Genomic DNA, 19,326 nt, shown 5'->3' on the forward strand with positions numbered 1-19,326 from the left:
AATAATTTTGCTATGTTTTTAGAGAAAACACTGTAATGCAGAAAAATAGAAATACTTATCAGAATGATTTCCCTAAGAAGAAAAACGTTAGTAGTTTCTTCATTTGGAGTGAAAATCTGAATCAGTGTTATCGATGAATGTTAATGTTAGTTTAATGTTAATTTTATACAACATTCATTCATTTCGGAGATGACCGTAGATATGGTACAAATATAAATCAGTTCATACTGTAACACTGAGTTACACCATAAGCTAATTTAAACCATCAACAAAAGTAGTCCAAATGTCAACCAACCCAGGGACATTTTTCAGCACAATGTGATTAAAAACAACCCAGCTGAGAATGTTAACCACCTGGTTTTGCAATTACTACAAATTAGGAACTGCATTACACTGGATTTTTAAAAGCGATCGACTCTAATTGACTCTGTTTAAAGTGATTGACTCTACACTCAGAAATGAAACCATGCCATCCTGTCCCTACAAAATCAACACATACAAACACACACCCTGTGCAGCCCTGCTCTCCTCAGCAGACCTATACAGACCCAGATTACTCACCACAAAGGCCCAGATTACCCATTCATTTAGCGAGATAGCAAAGCTGCTTCTGCTATGCTCATTAGTTAGGCTCTATAAGTTTCAGCACACAAACATTAACTACGCCATATGGACTGCCGACGATGAAATAAAGAAGTGAATTTAGAATGTCATGTGTAATAACAAATTGGCACTTAAAGGACATAAGACGTTTTATTTCATATAATATATAAGTGTATATGATGATGGATTTACTACTACTGTATAATACTGATTCATCATAGAGTTTTTAGGGACTTTCTGTTATAAAATGCAAACAGGATGATATAAAACATGCCATACCAATAAAAATATTAAATGATAAGGGAAAAAAATGGCAGAATCTTAATCAAATACGTGGTCTCAATATACTAGGGGTGTAATCGAATACAAGTACACTGTCTGCATTTGGATAATGCATCCTAAAAGAATATGAATACAGATACAAAAAATAGGTGAATATAGTTTTTTTTTTTTTAGAAAGTTTGCTGGAATTGTGGAATCCCACTGGACAAAACAAAAAAAAATGCACAAGGTTTAATTCTGAGCTTTAAAGAACAGTCTTGCAGATGCTTGTGGGAAGGTTTTCCAGGTTTCGACAAAATTCCCACCACAACTATAGCTCAAAAATCACACAAAAAGACTTGAAACTATCCCAAAATGTTCGAGCTTAGGGAAAGGAACATATATATTTTTTCTTTTTTAAAAAAGTTAATAGTGGTGCGCATTTCTGAAATGCAGTATATCTCTGCAATACGTGGACATTATACACAGAAGCTGGCAACCCTGCTCACAGAACGTAAAAAAGAGCATGATAAATACAATGGGAGATGAACTATTTGGATTTAACTTGACTGTCTTACTGAGCTCCAAAATAAACCCACATTTCTACCATATTTCTGTCCAAACAAAAGAAATATGCGTTCATATATTGAGCCATTGCTCCATATAGCTCACGCAGAGTGCGCAAGGTAATCATTTAATTATTTTTTTTAATATTGTAAAACTTGTGTATATTTTTTGTCATTCTTAAATGATCGTCTTTTCAATTAAAAGAAACTGTTCTCAGAAAATCATATGAGAATTGTAATGAAATGCTGCTTTTGTCTCACAGCTTGTGTCCCAGTTTTATAACAGATTCTGAAAGTGTGTCCGGCAAACTTTTCTGGTCTTTCTGGAATGTATGAAAAACTAAAGTAAACTTGATAAAATGTTATTAGATGGCTATTGTTGTCAAATGTTGTCAAACAGATTGTTGATTTGGGAAAGGTGTTTTGGTGTTTTGAAAAATAGTTCGCTTGCTTATTTAGTCACATTAGACAGAAGAACGTTCCACAGAGCGTCTGGTTCAGGAGCTGAATAAAGTGATCATTTGCAAATTGCTATTTGCAGAAAATAATGCTATAATTTGTGGGTAAATATGCCTTCTTTTTTACAGCAGCTTTGTATTTCAGTGTTTATCAGTGTTTCTAATTAACATAAAAAAAAAACCTTTCTGGTACAGACTACACCCACTTGTCTGAATACAAATACAGATATTAATTTTTGGAGCACTAAACAGATACAGATAATGGCATTGCATTACACGCCTACAACATACACATGCACACACACACAGAAGTGAAGTTCATTCCGTATCTGACAGCGGTGCCTCTGTGGTGGCTCTCGAGGTCACAGTGTGAGCCCGGCTCAAGCTGCTGCGTTTCTCTGCTGTTGTTGTGGAGGATCTCTGATGCATAAAGGTTGTCTTCCTACCTCTATTATTTGTTAGCGGATTATCGTTTTCACCATCGTCAACATGGTCTTCATCGTCCGCCTCTTCATCCTCCTTCTTGGCTCCATGGGGCATCGGTGTGGTGTGTCTCAACTGGCTCAGAGGTTTTCCCAGTATACCAAAGCTAAGAACCCGACAGAGGAAACAGAGACGTTAAAATGGACAGGAGCAATTAACGAATATAGCTACAAATATTACAGCTAGAGTAAGTCCTTTGTCACCTGCACGATGCCAGCTGTTGGCTGAGCTCCTCCATGAGAACATCTGTGTCTATGAGCTTATCTGGCTGCTGCTTGTGGAGGCTGGAGCTCTGGAAGAAATGAGATGTTTTGTCTTGTGTGGAAGGCAGGATGGACATCATGACAGGAGAGCACCGGGTCAACATAGAGATTAGGCCCGGCCTGTGCCGAGACTTCCTGTATCAAAGATCAGATCAGATCATTTTAAGTTATAAAATGGTTCTCATTTTTACTCACCAACTGTGCTCTAGAGATAGGGACAATTTCATTTAAACCACAAAATGTGACATTATAGAGTAGTTACAATACTCAGGTACAAGGTGAGACACAGACCTGATGCTTGGGATGGTCTCGGGTCTCTGACTCTCTTTCTGGGTGATCTCTTGCTCCTCCTCTTCTTCCTCTGGTCCATTGCTTTGAGCCCTCAGGGCAGGATTGAATGTGTCAGGACGTAGCAAGCGACCAATTTCAGTCTGAATGCCCTTTAGATCCTGCCTTCCAAAGGTGACCCATGCCACATAGCAGAAGAAGCTGTACAGACACTGGCATATACAGGCAAAGCAGACAGACATTTATTGAAATCTGGCTTCAAGCTTCAATTACCCCTATTTGCTTAAAAACCTGGTTGCTGAAGGCAGGAGAGGAATGAATGATTGTTAAACTGTAAAACATTTATTTTACATATATTAAAATAGACAGTAAAAAAAAATGGTACAGTGAGTACGGCTATGAAGTGTGATTGGTGAGGAATAAAACACAACATGATGTGCTAATATAGGAAAATAATCAACAACAGGGTGATATGATGCTACCCCAAAGTGATATCATATTTTTTTATCCATTTATTGCCATGTTTAATTGTTCCTTCAATTTCTCTTGAAGTTAATAAGACATAATAAATGCAGCTTGTTGCTGAGATGCTGAAAATTGCAAAGCCCTCCGTTTTAAAGACTCTCCCTTTGTGGAAAACTTAAAGGAAAACTTAAAGGAGCAGCTTCAGACTGGAGTCTTACATAAAAGTAAATAAATGTCTCCTTACAGAAAAGCTCAATGATTAGATGCTTTTCTTTGTTCTTTGTTTCACCAACCTCATACAGATGCCTGTCTCTGTAAGTGGACGACACCCTGCTCCTGTGGACATAAATCATAATTTGTTATAAAACTCTAACTCAATGATTAAGCACCACACATAAGGACAGCAGAATGGCACTGCAGTTATTTATTTTTAAATTGGGACATATTTATTCATATCTATTCAGGTTGTCATAGATAACATATTAGTCATACATCATGCAGCAGAAACTCTCCAGTACCGATGATGTCCTGTAAGTCCATGTTTTGTTTTCACAAAAGAGCATTATTCATCCTAGGTTTCTACAACTTGCAATTATTCAGATCTGGCCTACTTCTAAAATGAGCAGCAGTGTGGCAATCTACTGTGAATTAGTGTCTGAGTGTATCTTTAAGTGACAATGAAAGGCCAAATTACTCATGGTTGGCGACTTGCCACTGACCTGCCACAGGCCATGTGGTGCTGTTGGGAGAGACCCTGCCCCAGCACCAGACTGGAGTAACAGATGGCCAGGTGCTTCTTGGCCAGCTCCAGTTTAATGCTTGCTTCTGCTTTCATCTGCTGCTCTGTCATACTCTGCTCCCTGAAACAACCAAAAGAAAACAGGATTATGCTAATCCAGATTTACAATTAGCCATGACTAGTTCAGTGGGTCAGGTTAGTGTAAGCACTGCTGTTGCTAGTTGCTAGCAGTTCTTACTCTTTCAATATCTATACATACAATGACCAAAAGTATGTGGACACCTGACCATCAGACTCATATGTGCTTTGTGAATATGCCATTCCAGATTTAGTTCCTCCTTTGCTGTTGTAATAACCTCCAGTCTTCTAGGAAGGCTTTCCACTAGATTTTGGAGTGCGGCTGTGGGGATTTGTGTTCATTCAGCTACAAGAGCGTTAGTGAGGTCAGGCACTGATGTTGGACGAGGAGGTCTGGGGTGCAGTTGGCGTTCCAGTTCATCCCAAAGGTGATGAGGTCAGTAGGGTTGAGGTCAGGAATCTGTGTGTGACACTCTAGTTCTTCCCAAACCAACCATGGCAAACCATGTCTTCATGGAGCTCGCTTTGTGCACATGGGCATTGTCGTGCCGGAAAAGTTCGCGTTCTTAGTTCCAGTGAAGGGAAATTGTAATGCTACAGCATATAAAGACATTCTAGACTTTGTGACAACAGTTTGTGGAAGAACCACATATGGGTGTAATGGTCAGGTCTCCACAAACGTTTGGCCATATAGTGTAACAATGTGTATATCTAAATTTATTAGATAGGAATTCCTTCAATAAAAGTAACTAAGGAATAACACGGAACACGGCGGGGCATCCTGTTATATGAAGGATGGGGGTGTGATGAAGCCAGACATGAAATGGAATTACTGTTAACACTCTGAAGTTGATTATTTTCCAAGAACAGCACATCCCAAAGTTTATTCTTATTATACCACAGCAATGGTATAATGGGACTTCACACTTTTTAACCTTTTATATTCACAAGTTAGTCTCTGTTCTCATTTATGTTATAGCTATTCCCTCACCAGCCTCTCTTTTTTTCTGTCATGAAGTTAATAAGACAAAAAACACAGCTTCTCATGTTACCAAACTGGAAAGTGGTGTCCGGAAAACTTACCATTACAAAGCCCTGATATCCGAGACTCCTTCCATAACTGTTAAATAAACGTCTCCTTACAGAAACTGTCACCATATCAATGATTATACATTTTACTTTGTTTCATAACAACATAATTTTTAAATTAACTATAATACAACAGCACTCTGGTATATTATGTTATCAGTACTTTAAAGTATGCCACTACACATTTCACATTCTCACTTATTAAATACAACACAAGTCAAGTACAATCCTGAGATTATTTATAATCCCTTTCAAACCCATTTAATCCCTAACTTTAGACTCACACCATGAGGGGCTTGGACTTCTCCTCCAGAGCCTTCCTCTGCCAGAGGCAGTGCAGGTACAGCAAAAGACCAGCCAGAAACTCATCCAGCTCCTTACTCCTGCACTCAAAACAATTTCATTATCAATACAGCTGCTATATTAATATGACCGTAATCACGATCATGGTTTCTAGTTAATAAGAAGTAGAATGACTTACTTAATCACAGTCAAAAAGTAAAGTGGAATGGGCAGTGCTTCATTCTCCTGCATTAACGAGACTGCCACTTCTGTAATATATAGAAATTGTGTAATATATAGAGTTTGCCAACTTCATATTTTTTGTATAGATGCAAGTTGAATTATGAATCTGTCTGCATTGCATCAGTGTTGAGTGTAACAGAGATTGTTATAAGGATTACTGTCAACTTCATAAATCAAAATGATCAACATAATTAGCTACACAAGGACAAGACACCTTTGGTGTGTAATATCAGTTACGTTTTATATCCTCAATGGTGATCGACTGCCTCTGTGAGCCTTCTGCAGCAGTCTTGTAGGCGTTCAGCTCAGCAAGTCCCACACTCTTCCTCAGACCAGAGCTCCCTCCTTTGGCTGAAGACTTGCATTGTGAAATTCTTCAAAAATCCAATGAATTACAGTTAGTTTGATGCAGTCTTGATGCAGTCTTGATGCAGCACAGAAATAATACTATCACTATTAAACCCACAATTAGGCTAAGAATGTGTAAAGCAGTTGTGTAAATATCATACCACAACACCTTTGAGACGTTCTTTTGCAGAATCCTATTTGAATGCATACCCTTAAATATTTGCTAATTGTATAATTAGATGCTGGTTAGAATTTTATTCAGTCATCTTAAGTAACTGCTTTCAAGGCTGTGGTGGATCTGGAGACTATCCCAGGAACACTGGGTGAAAGACAGGAATACTCCCTGGATGGCATGCCATTCCATCTTAAGGCACCACACACACACACACACACACACACACACACACACACACACACACACACATGTTCACAAACCAGGGACCCTGGAGCTGTGAGACAGCAATTGTGCCACCATGCCTCCTGGTTTGAAATGGTCATTTTGAATTAGAAAGAAGATGAAAAATTGCTTAAATCGTCCCTTGATTTGAGTTCAACTAGATGTTATGTTGTTAGGTGAAAGAAAACATGTTTAACATATCAGAACATCATGTATGGATGAAAAATTAGTCTTAATGGTTCAGCATTAATAGAGAGAAAAAAATATTTACTTTACTAGATGTTCCCTAACAAGCTCTTGGTTTGAAGGTGTTTTTGAGGCTTTTCTCTTCTTTTTAATCCCAGCAGAGATGTTGAAACTGTTAAAACAACCAATAGTCAGTCTCTAGTTTCATAAAATACATGTGATTGTCTAATTGTTTAATTATAGATTATATTATATTCTGACAAAATCAGAATGTGAAAGTCAGTTTACCAAGTGAACTCCAGGGTTTGTGTTTCACTGTTCCAGGTCCATTTTCCAGGAGGAGGCATACTAACCTGTGAAGAACATAAATACAAGATACATCCATCTGTTCAGCTTATCCTACACAGGGTTGCGGGGAGGCTGGAGCCTATCCCAGGGGACAGGGCAGGGGACAGGGCAGGGGACACCCTGGATGGGGTGCCAACCATCCACAGGGCACAATCACACACACCCTGGACAATTTGAAAATGCCAATCAGCCTACAATAACTCTCTTTGGACTGGGGGAGAAAACCAGAGCACCTGGAGGAAACCCCCAAAGCACAGGGAGAACATGCAAACTCCACACACACACACACACACACACACACACACACACACCCCCTAGGGGCAGGATTCAAACCCCCAACCCCAGAGGTATGAGGCAATAGTGCTAACCACTAAGCCACCATGTCCTCCCATAGAAATACAAAAAAACTTTTAAGAAACCTGTATTTTTCTCGGTTGTTGCTACTACAAAGAGAAATGCAGTAAATGAAATTATTTTAAACAATTATCATTGCAGTTTTAAATACCTAAGCACTATTAATTTGAGGATAAATTCAATATTCACCGTTTCCTTTTGCAACTTTGCCATCTCCCTTCAGCTACACCAAACTCCCCCTTCAAGCCAGGCTGTTTACAATGATGGCGGATAGCCCGTATCTTAGCAACAGCCAATCAGACACTGGCTCCTGAAAGCTGCCATATCTGATCACCTGGCTGGCCGGATGCTACATTAACCTGCAGCTACATGTTATTTTGTACAGAAAAAGCGTTGTTTCATTGTTTATACGCTAATTATTACGTTGTTATTATTATGGTTGCTGTATTATACGGTATATTATGCGCTCTAAAATATTAGCAGCACCTGCTACACCACAACAGCCCACTAGAGGCTGCTGCACACAAACTAAACAAAAAAGTGTGGGAAAAAAGGAAAGAAAAAAAGAAAAAGAAGAAAAGATACAATTAAAAACAAAACCTAATTTGTTTCTGAGATGTTAATGCGATTAATTTTTTTTTTTGTAATATTTATTATTCATTGTCGCTTTCGCTTTCACTTAATTTCAGCACTTGACACTTTGCTCCAGATAAGTGGGCGGAGTCAACTTTGACAGACAGGCAGCTGGTCCTGTAGCTGCAAAGCATCCGCTCATTCATCCCGCCCTTTCCTGTTCTTCTACTAAAACCTTTTGTATGAACTGTTGCCGGGGATCCAAGTCCAGAAAATCCGGTAAGCCTGAGACAGTAAGTATTTTTTTTTAATCCTGTGAAAATAAATTCATAATGGCGCCTGTTAAAAGGCTCTGAACTAACAGTTGGCATGAATTAAAATTTAGCATGTGACCACAGAGTTACTGTGCGATGTTACAGATATGTATTAGGTGTACTGTAGGTGCACTTGTTTCCAAAATAAATGCGTTTCACTTATTCATATAGTGAGTGGAAATGTGCATGTGACACTTTGACAGCAGAGATTGTGTCACTTGATTATTTACTGCAATGTCATGAGGAACTCTAACCCACGTGACTCCCAAAACAACATGTTACAGATGGTTTAAGACTGCCATGTGTCTGAACTTTTATCTAAGCTTATCTTTTACAGATGAGTGTTTACCTGCACTGTAATAAATTGCTGTAAATTTTACAGTAAATTACTGACACTATGGGTTGCTAGTAAAGTACTGTAAAATTTACAGTAAACAACTGTAAAATATATTTGCAGTAAAGTACTGTAATATCTTAATGTTGTATAAAATGACACAAAACCTAGTATACATGCTCATTTGGCTGATGCAGGATACAGATGAGTTGAAAGTTAAAGGTCTTGGCCAACCATGACAGCTTGGCAGTACTGAGATTTGAACGCACAATCTTCTGAACACTGACGCAATGCCTTAACCACTGAGCCACCACAAAAACAGCACAATGTCATCACAACTAGCTTGCATTGATTCAACTACTTCTAGCACTGAATTAACGCAAAAGATTGCAATGAATCAGTGGACGCTAGCTGTGGAAGCTCAGTGGTTATGGCTTTGAGTTGCACATAAGAAGGTCAAGTGCTCAAATCCCACTACCATCAAATTACCTTGATTGGATCCTTGAGCAAGACCCTTCAGCTCAGCTATATCATGCATCAACATAGTGGGTTATGTGTTATTTTATACTGTGTATGATGAACCCAGGTTGCCAGTAAATTACTGTAGAATCTACAGTACATTTTTTACAGTGTGTACACTGACTAACTGCTTGTCTTCATTTCCAGACTACTGTACTGAAGTGCCAGGTTGAAGATGATGGCAGCTCAGATAGACAGAGTGATGGCACTAAGTGAATGGGAGGATAAATGGCAGGAAGGAAGGATTGGCTTCCACCAACCTCACATTCACCAGCAAGTGGCACTTTTACTATCTAATCATTCTGTCTACCATTCCATGTAGACATTGTCAGGGGGCAGGGGGGTTAGGGGTCTGTGGCTGAGCGAGTGGCTCAAGAGGGTTCAGTAGTCCACTGAGATGCAGAATAGGGCTGTCTGAAATGCATCTATTGGATGGTCAGATGTGTACGCCTATGTACACTATATGGCTAAAGGTTTGTGGACACGTGGCTATAACACCCATATATGCTTGTTGAACATCCCAGTCCAGATTTAGTCCCCCTTTGCTGTTATAATAAGCTCCACTCTTCTGGGAAGGCTTTCCACTAGATTTTGGAGCGTGGCTGTAGGGATTTGTGTTCATTCAGCTACAAGAGTATTAGTGAGATCAGGCGCTGATGTTACAGTAGGTGAGGAGGTCTGGGGTGCAGTCGGTGTTCCAGTTCATCCTAAAGGTGTTCAGTGGGGTTGAGGTCAGGGCTCTGTGCAGGACACTCGAGTTCTTCCACTCCAACCTTCTCAAACTATGTCTTCATGGACCTCGCTTTGTGCACAGAGGCATTGTCAAGCTGGAACAGATTTGGGCATCTTAGTTCCAGTGAAGGGAAGTTTTAAAGCTACAACATACAAAGACATTCTACAGTTTAGTAAAAGCCCATATATGGGTGTGATGGTTAGGTATCAACAAACTTTTGGCCATATAATGAATCATTTGCATCTCTTCAGATAAAGTAATATTTCCTCTATCTTGTAAAATGTTTTGCTTTGCTGTATTTTGATGGTAAGAGCTTTCACACAATCTGAAACCTTTGTGGCTACGTGGAGACATTTTTTCATCTGTAGAGGGTATATGCATGGCATGCATGGGCATGAATAATCTGTATTTACTTCTCTTACATGCATGTGATTCCCCTTGTCTTCTATCTTCAGAATGCTAAAGGATAATCTAGACAAAGTCTTGTGTGGACGACAGCAGGTTCGGGTTTTCTTCCCTCTCTGTGGTAAGGCCGTAGACATGAAATGGTAGGTGGTCGATTTTTCATATGTTTACAATTATAGTAGGGTGGTACAGAATGTGCCTGTTGTTAGACAAACAACTAAGCTATTATGTCTCAGAGTTATTCATGCATTGTATTTTGTTTGTCTCAGGCTGGCTGACATGGGTCATGTGATTGTTGGGGTTGAGATTTCTGAGAAAGCGATAAAGCAGTTTTTTGAAGAACACAGCCTAGAGTACAAAGAAGAGCCAGTGCCGGCTATACCTGAAGCAAAGGTGTTCAAGGTATAGTGCAATCCTTTTATAGTTTTCCCATTCATCTCATTTATTTTACCACTTATTAGAACTTATTAGAAATAGGCAAAACAGCTCACTTGGAAGGGAGATCTCAGATTAAAAATAATCAGTGGTCTTTATTTTGGCAAACCAAAACTGCAGTATTAATTATTAAATATTACCTAAGATGACGTCGCAGCAAGGCCCAGCGCTCTTCACAGGATTGACGCAAAACTGATATGTAGAAACTGGATTGGCTCCTTTCAGGAATCTGATAACTGAAAACCTGATAAGACAAAACTATTCTTACTTGGGGAAAGTTATGTCTTCCTGTTAGTCTTCCAACCAGATAGGGTCCTGTGACACTCTCCCAGATAAACAACTGAGAAGCTTGAAAAATGGAAAAAAGATGACCTTGTGTGACCTAGTGAAACCTTGACCATTTCTCTTTAAGAGTTGTGGCCGAATCTCAAGATGAAGTCCTGACACAGTTTGGCCACTTTTACAAATAAAAAAAAAAAATTGTAATGTACAAGTGAATAGCAGCTTATCTAAAAATGTTCCTGTCTGTGCGAACTTCCAAAAGGCAGATCAGAAGAACATTATACAATACTGATAAATACTTTTTTAATGATGGCTTAAAAAATATGGATAAAGAACAAGTCCAAGATGCTGTACAGATGCCGTCTACTGTGTATAAAAATATCTTTGCAGCTAGTACACATAGTGGCCATTTATTATTAATACAGTGACAATGTCAGTGTAGCTGAAGCATTTGTACTGTCTTGCTCTGTCTGCCGACACTGATTATCCTTAAGCAAGAAGATAATTATAGACTGTATGTGCAGCTGATTTTGAAGAAGTGTACAGAAAGCATCATCTGACATTTTTTCAGGCATTGTTTATAAACTCCAAAACCAGTCTACAGTATAGGGCCTAAGATTTTAAAAAGCCGAAATAATGAATAGGTATAAATAAAGAGCTGCTGGGAGATGGATCGCTTACTGTTACTGTATAATTGTGTAATACTCGAATGCTCATGCTTAGTGCTGCAACTCGTGACTGCACAGTTTCAATTAGTGTATTATCAGAATCAGAATCAGAATTAGCTTTATTCGCCAAGTGTGTGCATAGACACACAAGGAATTTGTTGTGGGTTTTTTTAAGGTGCTCTTGGTACATACATGCATACATACATGCATGCATACATATCTGACATGAGAACAGAAAACATTTAAATAGTAAGACTTAACAATAAAAAATTAAAAATAATAATGTGTATGAATCTGGAACAGAAGATGTATGTAAAGATTCATGCATTATTTACTCTATATACAGCTGTATAAATAAAGAGATATGCATATGTATTTACATAATACTTGAGAAAGAGGCAGTAATTAGAGATGGAAGATGAATTACAGAAATGAATTACAAAAAGCACAGGTAATGATTCCTGTGTTAGCTGGACAATTAGACAATATACAGTTAATTAGTGCATTATTACTAGTTGGTAACATGTTCTCTATGTAATTGTTCATTTTTTTTTTTATCAATCCTCAGGTTTCAATTGGTATTGATGATATCTATGATAAGCTCAAAAAACATATAATCATTTGATTTCTCACATTTGTTGTAGTCATCAGAGTCGTGTTCACTCAGCCAGTGTACTTTCTCTGTTCCCAGAGTTCTGATGCAAAGATCTCCCTCTATCAGTGCGATTTATACAAGTTCTCCAGGTATGAGTTGTACCTAACAGTTTTAGATCATGAAGCATGCCTGAGAAAAATAATGTGGACTCTGAGTCTCTCCCTCCTTCCCCCTCTCTCTCTCTCTCTCTGCTTTTGTAGTGCTATAGAGGGTCACTTTGGAGGGATTTGGGACAGGGGTTCACTGGTTGCCATAAACCCATGTGACAGGCAAAAGTAAGTCGCTGGATTTGTCAGAATTTGCACTAAACAAATGCATCATTCAAAACTTTTGCAGGTTATTATGGGAAGTCATTAAGTAAGGAATAAAACACAATGGTCCACAATGGTTGTTATAGGAAAGTAACAACAGGGTGGTGTGATGCGGCCCAGCATGATGTGGAGTTACTGTTGCCAACATGAAGTTGATTATTTTCCAATAACAGCATGTCCTGAAGTGTTTTATTCCTCTTATACCACAACAATTTGACATTGATTTAAATTTGCATTGATTAAAGAACAACACATACTTTTCATTCATTTGTAGTTATGTTTAATGTTGTAGAACATCCACCTATGTTTTAACATATATGCTATAAACAGTCATTCCTTCACCAACCTCTCTTTTGTTTTTTGCTCTGTCTTGAAGTTAATAAGACATAAAAATGCAACTTGTCATGTTAGCAAGAAACCAGAAAGTGCAATTCCCTCTGTCCAGAAGACTTTCCCTTGTTAGAAAACCTCAAGGAACTGCTTTACCTCTGATTATTACAAAGCACTGACAATGGAGAGTCTTTCTCAAAATGGTACATGACTATCTCAACACAGACAGCTTCACCATATCAAAGATGATACACATTTTTAAAACTGTCTCATACAAGTCCCAGTGTAAGTTGTTACTATAGAAACGTTACTGTATTAGCGCAAGGACATTCGTATAAACCTTACAGCTGGCACTACTCACAGAGCTGTACTGTTACAGAAAATTAATCAACACCTTCAGACCAATCCTATTCAAGAATTCCACACTGCTGTGGTATAAATAGTTAGAATATAGGAATATAGTAGAATAATATAAGAATGAGGAAAATTGTTGTGCCATAAAATTTAAAAGTATTGTTGATGACTATAATATTCTTTATTTGTGTCCTGAAGGTATGCCACTCTCATCATGTCCTTGATGGACAAAGACTGCAGGTATTTACTGGACACACTGGAATACAACCCTGAATTTTACGAAGGTAACAGTAAAGTTGACTTATGCTGTTTTGGACATCTGCTTTAGAGACTGGTGAGAATGTGTATTAGTATTTCTATTTGCTCATATGGTTTTTCCACACAACAGGGCCACCATTTTTTGTGCCTGAAGAAGCTGTGAAAAGTTTATATGGTGAGTTTACCTCAATGATGTGCTGCTTCTAATGCAAAGGAAAATTTTTAAAGTAAAATTATATATACATATATATGAGTGTATGTGTATGTGTGTGCATGTGTTTTAACAGGTGATGCTTGTGACATTGAGCTGGTGCAGACTAGAGATGCCTTTGGAGAAAGATATAAAGCATGGGGAATAGACTCGCTTCTAGAGAAGGTGTACCTGCTGAGTCCAAAAACCAACTTGAACTAACTAACAGACTTTTAGGAATGATGTTTTAGTGAAAGAAAATATCTTGTAAATTTAGTAAAGAGTTTGGATAGATAGATAGATAGATAGATAGATAGATAGATAGATAGATAGATAGATAGATAGATAGATAGATAGATAGATAGATAGATACACACACTATATTTCCCTATACTCAAGACAGAAGAGTGCTGAGGCAGCCTGGGGATTATTGGGGTAATCAAAATAGCAAACATTTAAAAAATGCTCTATTTTCTTCACAAGAATCAGTGGAAGTGACTAAATCTCAATAATACACCTTTGTATTCCTTGTAATACTGAAAATTATATTTAAATATGTCAATCATCATGACAGTATTGCACATCTAAAAATTAGCCTTAAAATTTAGAAGACCTTTAATGTCAAAATCATTATTGCATATTTTCCAAAAGGTGACATTACCTCATGATCACAGAACAGCAGTTGAAAAATGAACCTCATTAGCAGAATGAACCTCATTAGAGAGCAACAGATACCTGAAATGATTACAGCGAAACCACGGAATGATCCCTTAATTATTCTATCAGACCTAACTCATTAATGACGTTATCATAGTATCAGAAGGCAGCGTTAAAAGATTTCCATGCACAAAGCCTGATCCTGAGGAAGAACACACTGTAACGCAGCCTGGCGAGACATTTTTATTCTTTGCACATCTGGCTGGGTTTTTATCTTTAAAGAAAATCACAGGAACCCTTTAACCCACACCACCTGCTCCAACACAACAGTGATTATGTTTTCCCATAGATGGTTCGATTACCTGCTAGTGTGTGTGCTGCAGCACTCCAGAGAAGACAGTAAAAAAAAAAAAAAACAGATGACAGAAAAAGTAACAAATCAAATGGCTGCTGTTTGCTTCTGTTTTTTTTTTTTTAATCTCCTGTATGCATGTCAACATCAATACACTAACCACTAGCTTGTCCAGCAGGTATTCAAAGAAAAAATCTTATTTTTTCCACATTGCCTTGTTCAAGTGCTCACGGTAACAAAAGAAAAAGCTAAATTCCCAAGTGATTTAGGTTGTTTCCATTTATGCATTTGATCTACACCTGTGAAAAGTTATTTTAAATAAATCATATATACTACATTCGGGTTACGGTGTGTGTGTGTGTGTGTGGAGAGAGTTCCTGTGCATGTTCTCCAAGTGTTTGTGTGGGTTTACTCTGCGTTCTCCGGTTTCCTCACACCAAAAATGTGCCAGGAGGTGGATTGGCTATGTTAAATGGCTTTAGGTGTGAATGTGTGTGTGCATGGTGCCCTGCAATCAACTGGTGTTCCATCCATAATATATTCCTGCATCTCACCCAGTGTTCTCAGGATAGACTCAGCGACACTGACCAGGATACAACGTATTTTTGTTTCTAAGGTACACTTAGTTGTAGATACACTAAAAGATTGTGTAACTAGAGTATGTGGACACCTGAGTACTGAACATCCCATTCCAGAACTAAGGGCATTAATATTCTCAGTTGCTGTTATAATAAGCTCCACTCTTCTAGGAAGGATTTCCACTAGATTTTGGAGCGTGGCTGTGGGGATTTGTGTTCATTCAGCCACAAGAGCATTAGTGAGATCAGGCATTGATGTCAGGTGAGGAAGCCTGGGGTGCAGCCGGTGTTCCAGTTCATCCCAAAGGTGTTCAGTGGGGTTGAGGTCAGGGCTCTGTGCAGGACACTCGAGTTCTTCCACTCCGACCTTCACACACATCATGTCTTCATGGATCTCGCTTTGTGCACAGGGGCATATGCTGGAACAGGTTTGAGCCTCTTAGTTCCAGTAAAAGGAAAGAGACATTCTAGACATCTGTATGCTTCCAACTTTGTGGCAAAGGTTTGAGGAAGGCTCACGTACTGTATGGCTGTGAGGGTCAAGAGTCCGCATATAGTGTAGTTCTAAACATGAACACAAGATGGCAGCACCTTCTCTAACATCCTTACCTCTTTTAAAAGAGACAGGTTAAGCAGTGGCAGCCTCGCATAAATTCAGTTTGATTATTTTAGTGTTCTTCACTTTGTTTATATTCTGAAATGCTGAAATGGGTGTAATCTTAATATTATTATTATTATGCCATTTATTATGGATTATGGATTAACTGACAGAACTGAATGGTCTATGGTTTTCATTTCTAGTCCTATGTGGCCAGGAACTATAATTTAGTGATTTCCCTGCTCTAGTGCCACTTGTTAAAGCAGGTATAATATCCTGGGTATAATATTCCGGGTATAATCTCCTGGGTATAATATTCTGGGTATAAATTTCTGGATGTAATATCCTAAGTATAATATTCCAGGTATAATATCCTGGGTATAATATCCCGGCTATAACATCCCAGGTATAATATCCCAGGTATAATATCCCAGGTATAATATCTCGGGTATAATATCCCGGCTATAACATCCCAGGTATAATATCTCGGGTATAATATCCTGGGTATAATATTCTGGGTATAATATCCCGGGTATTATATTCTGGATACATAATCATCCTGTTTGCTCCAATGCTTTAAAAATTTTCAGCTATGATTTTATCTGCGTGCTAAAGCATGTTCCAGTAAACAGGGATTTTTGTTGTTATCGATTTTCTGTCATCGTTGGTTGAGTGTCAGTTTAGCGGCCAAGGTCGATTGAGGTTCATTTGTCCCGAGAGCGTGCCAGATGTGTGTGTGCGTGTGTGTGTGCGTGCTCGCCAAGACGCCTCCATGCTCATGGACCAATCAGAAGCGCCGGGGGGCGGGGCCTGCAGAACGTTGAGCGGATAATGGAAATGGACAATAATAACCCCATGTGCTGTGACAGCTCAGAGAGCCGGACGCGATCTTTTTCTTCTTCTTCTTCTTCTTCTTCTTCTTTTTGAATGGAGGCTCAGGCAGGAAGCGCGTGCAGTGAGAGCTGCTGGGACTGGGCGCTTTTCAGGCTGGGTATGACTGCTCAGTGATGGAGCGCAGGGTGAGGTAGCGCATACCTTGTGTTATTGTAAATAGCATTCGGCGCCTTGGGGTAGAGCTGAACGGCTTTCCTGCACAGCGCCATCACAGCTTTTAGATCACAGACACGTCGTCGTGACGATCAGCCTTAATGCAGTAAGCGAGTTTTATGCACAGGGGGGCATAGCAACCTTTTTTTTTTTTTTTTTTGCGTGCAATGCATGTACTGTAAAACTGTAAAAGGATCCAGTGCGCGCGCTGATTTCTCGCTTTCAAGTGATGCAAGAGACGCGCTGCGCGTGCGCGCGCTATGCCGTTCACGGCTGCATCCGTGTAGCGCACCTGTACCTGGCCTAGCAGGCGACACTGATGCCAGATCTGTCGCTGTATCCGACTGAGATAGCCTGCTGGAGGGATAGAGGTGGAGGGCGGGAGCGGGGATGAGGGAGGAGGCAGCGCATATCTGCGTCTTAACGCTCGCGTAACTCAATCCTGTTGAACCGCTGGTGAAGCGAGAAAAGCGCCGGTGCGAGGCAGTTCACACGCTTCCCAGCTCCGATAATGACTGTGGCAATAAAAGTGGCCACAGGTGTAAACGACTAAGAGCTTCTAAGACATGCGGGTTTAGGGAGTAGGCTTCTCGGGCACTTATGAAATGTCTCTTTATCACATCCCAAGCTGAAGGAAGTGTCCAGGAGGAGAGCGCGAGGATCCGTTAAATAAAGCACGACGGGATGCGAGAGTCCTGCAGCCACTCCGGGGGAAGAGCGCTCCAAGAGCAGGTACCACACTCTCTTCACTGATGCGCTACTCACACGAGAAGGTGCAGAGATCTAATCAGCAAGAACGGCGCTGATAATGTCCTTTCACACCAAACCGTTATTATCTAATGGAGTCATGCTTCAAGTGGCTTATTGATGTGAGTGTCAGAGTTACACGTCAGATGAGTGGCTTGATAGCGTTTTTCTTCTCTAGATGGCTCTATATGAGACACTTTACCCACCTGGTGTCCAAGCTTGTGCTGGTTTCATGGCTCAGTCTGTCAGGGTCGTTCGATTTTAATGAGATCCCAAGAGGAGACATCACTAAACTGTGGCCATGACTCAACCAAGCTATCCGATATTATGTATTATCTGTCATGGTTATTTTAAAATATTGGCCTGGTTTTATAGTGTTTCAGTTTTACAGTACACTGTCCAGAGTGTGATCAGGGCCAGGGTCCGAAGGCGGAAAAATGGCCGGAATCTCAGCGCCCTTTTGACAGCGTTTAATAACTCATTCCACAGCGTCATGCAAGCACATGTATATGACTTCATGTGGGCCAGGGGAAGGTGAAAAGGAGGAGGGGCAGTAGGCATGAATAGCTCTGCATTATGGCACAGAGGAGGTTCTGTGCATTCACAGCATCTTAAAGCGTGGAGTGCACAGCCGAAATTTGTGCTTAAAGTATTCTTACAGCCAAGATTACTAATGCTGGAACAGAAGAGAAAAGCTGTAATTGTCCTCGCTCATCCTGTTCGTTAATTAGCCCTCAAGGCATGTGCGCGGGCAGCATATTGTTGAGACATAATTAATCAAGCCGACTCGTAATTATTGTGGATTGGAAATTAAAATGTGAGGAGTAGCAGGGGGCTTTCAGTAAAAGGTAAACATCTTATTAACTCAGTCACACCCTTTCAAGCCCTCTGAGGCAACACTTTCGTTTAATTCTCTACAATTTCCTCTTGCATGTCTGTGAAATTACTTGGAGACGGAGTACAATTTTGCTAAAAACAACACCGATTCTCAGAACAGCATACACTAGATTTATATATCCTTCACAAATGGAGTCATTTGGACGCCGTGTTTGCTCAAAAATGAAAAAAAAAAATTGAGGTGAGGCCAGATGATGCAGCAGCACACCGAACCACCGCCTCAGGCCCGGTCAGTCTCAGTGCCACAAACATGCAGCACAGCCACGGCTGCCCCGCCGTTGCTTTCCCTCTAGCCCATAATGATAGAGTCCCATGTTTAATTTTAGATAAATCTTGCCTTGCTCACCTCACCATCCCATTTGTTTCTTTCCAAAAACAGCCACCGTGTACACAACCTACACGTTCTGTCTGAAGCCAGCTGCAGTTAAGCAGGGGCCAAAATCACAGAGCAACCCAAAACACATGGCCAGCAACAACAGACATTCTGTGCACAGACAATGTGGTTATTTTGCAATTATAGCTGTAAGAGGCCAACATGACAATCTAAAAGAGCTGGTGTGTGTATAGCCTGTGTGTCAGACTGCGTCTGGATTCAATAAATATTAAAAACTCATCTTTTGCATCATAATGAAGTGCGT

At 39.7% G+C, this 19,326-nt stretch overlaps 3 protein-coding genes across 5 annotated transcripts in view; 2 read left to right on the forward strand and 1 right to left on the reverse strand.

Annotated features, from left to right (window-relative positions):
* On the reverse strand, positions 1–7,785 carry LOC113536216 (protein phosphatase 1 regulatory subunit 36). Its single transcript, XM_026930055.3, has 11 exons — positions 7,641–7,785; positions 7,038–7,102; positions 6,835–6,921; positions 6,056–6,192; positions 5,775–5,844; positions 5,578–5,676; positions 4,107–4,247; positions 3,681–3,723; positions 2,926–3,134; positions 2,575–2,769; positions 1–2,477 (listed from the first exon to the last, which is right to left on the reverse strand). The coding sequence occupies exons 1-11, from the start codon at positions 7,662–7,664 to the stop codon at positions 2,207–2,209; spliced, it is 1,341 nt and encodes a 446-aa protein (XP_026785856.3). The 5' UTR covers positions 7,665–7,785; the 3' UTR covers positions 1–2,206.
* Positions 7,786–8,215: 430 nt separating this feature from the next.
* Positions 8,216–15,158, forward strand: LOC113535912 (probable thiopurine S-methyltransferase). Of its 3 annotated transcripts, XR_008300817.1 has the most exons (10): positions 8,216–8,317; positions 9,339–9,464; positions 10,380–10,472; positions 10,599–10,731; positions 12,406–12,458; positions 12,570–12,644; positions 13,563–13,648; positions 13,753–13,797; positions 13,910–14,100; positions 14,161–15,158. XR_008300817.1 is itself a non-coding variant. In XM_026929477.3 (9 exons), exons 2-9 carry the CDS (start codon positions 9,367–9,369, stop codon positions 14,032–14,034), a joined length of 708 nt encoding a protein of 235 aa, XP_026785278.2. In that variant the 5' UTR covers positions 8,216–8,317; positions 9,339–9,366; the 3' UTR covers positions 14,035–15,158. The 3 variants fall into 3 exon arrangements, 2 of the variants coding, with proteins under 2 accessions (XP_026785278.2, XP_026785279.2); XM_026929477.3 differs by having other exon boundaries at positions 13,910–15,158; XM_026929478.3 differs by having other exon boundaries at positions 8,216–8,303; positions 13,910–15,158.
* Positions 15,159–16,829: 1,671 nt separating this feature from the next.
* Positions 16,830–19,326, forward strand: part of LOC113535988 (exostosin-1c) — a 50,496-nt gene continuing 47,999 nt past the window's right edge. The window contains exon 1 of the mRNA XM_053228376.1: positions 16,830–17,776. The gene's annotated coding sequence lies outside the window, so the exon portion shown is untranslated. The remainder of the gene's footprint in view (positions 17,777–19,326) is intronic.

The sequence above is a fragment of the Pangasianodon hypophthalmus genome, chromosome 23, assembly GCF_027358585.1.
Source record: "Pangasianodon hypophthalmus isolate fPanHyp1 chromosome 23, fPanHyp1.pri, whole genome shotgun sequence".
In the NCBI taxonomy this organism is placed as follows: Eukaryota; Metazoa; Chordata; class Actinopteri; order Siluriformes; family Pangasiidae; genus Pangasianodon; species Pangasianodon hypophthalmus.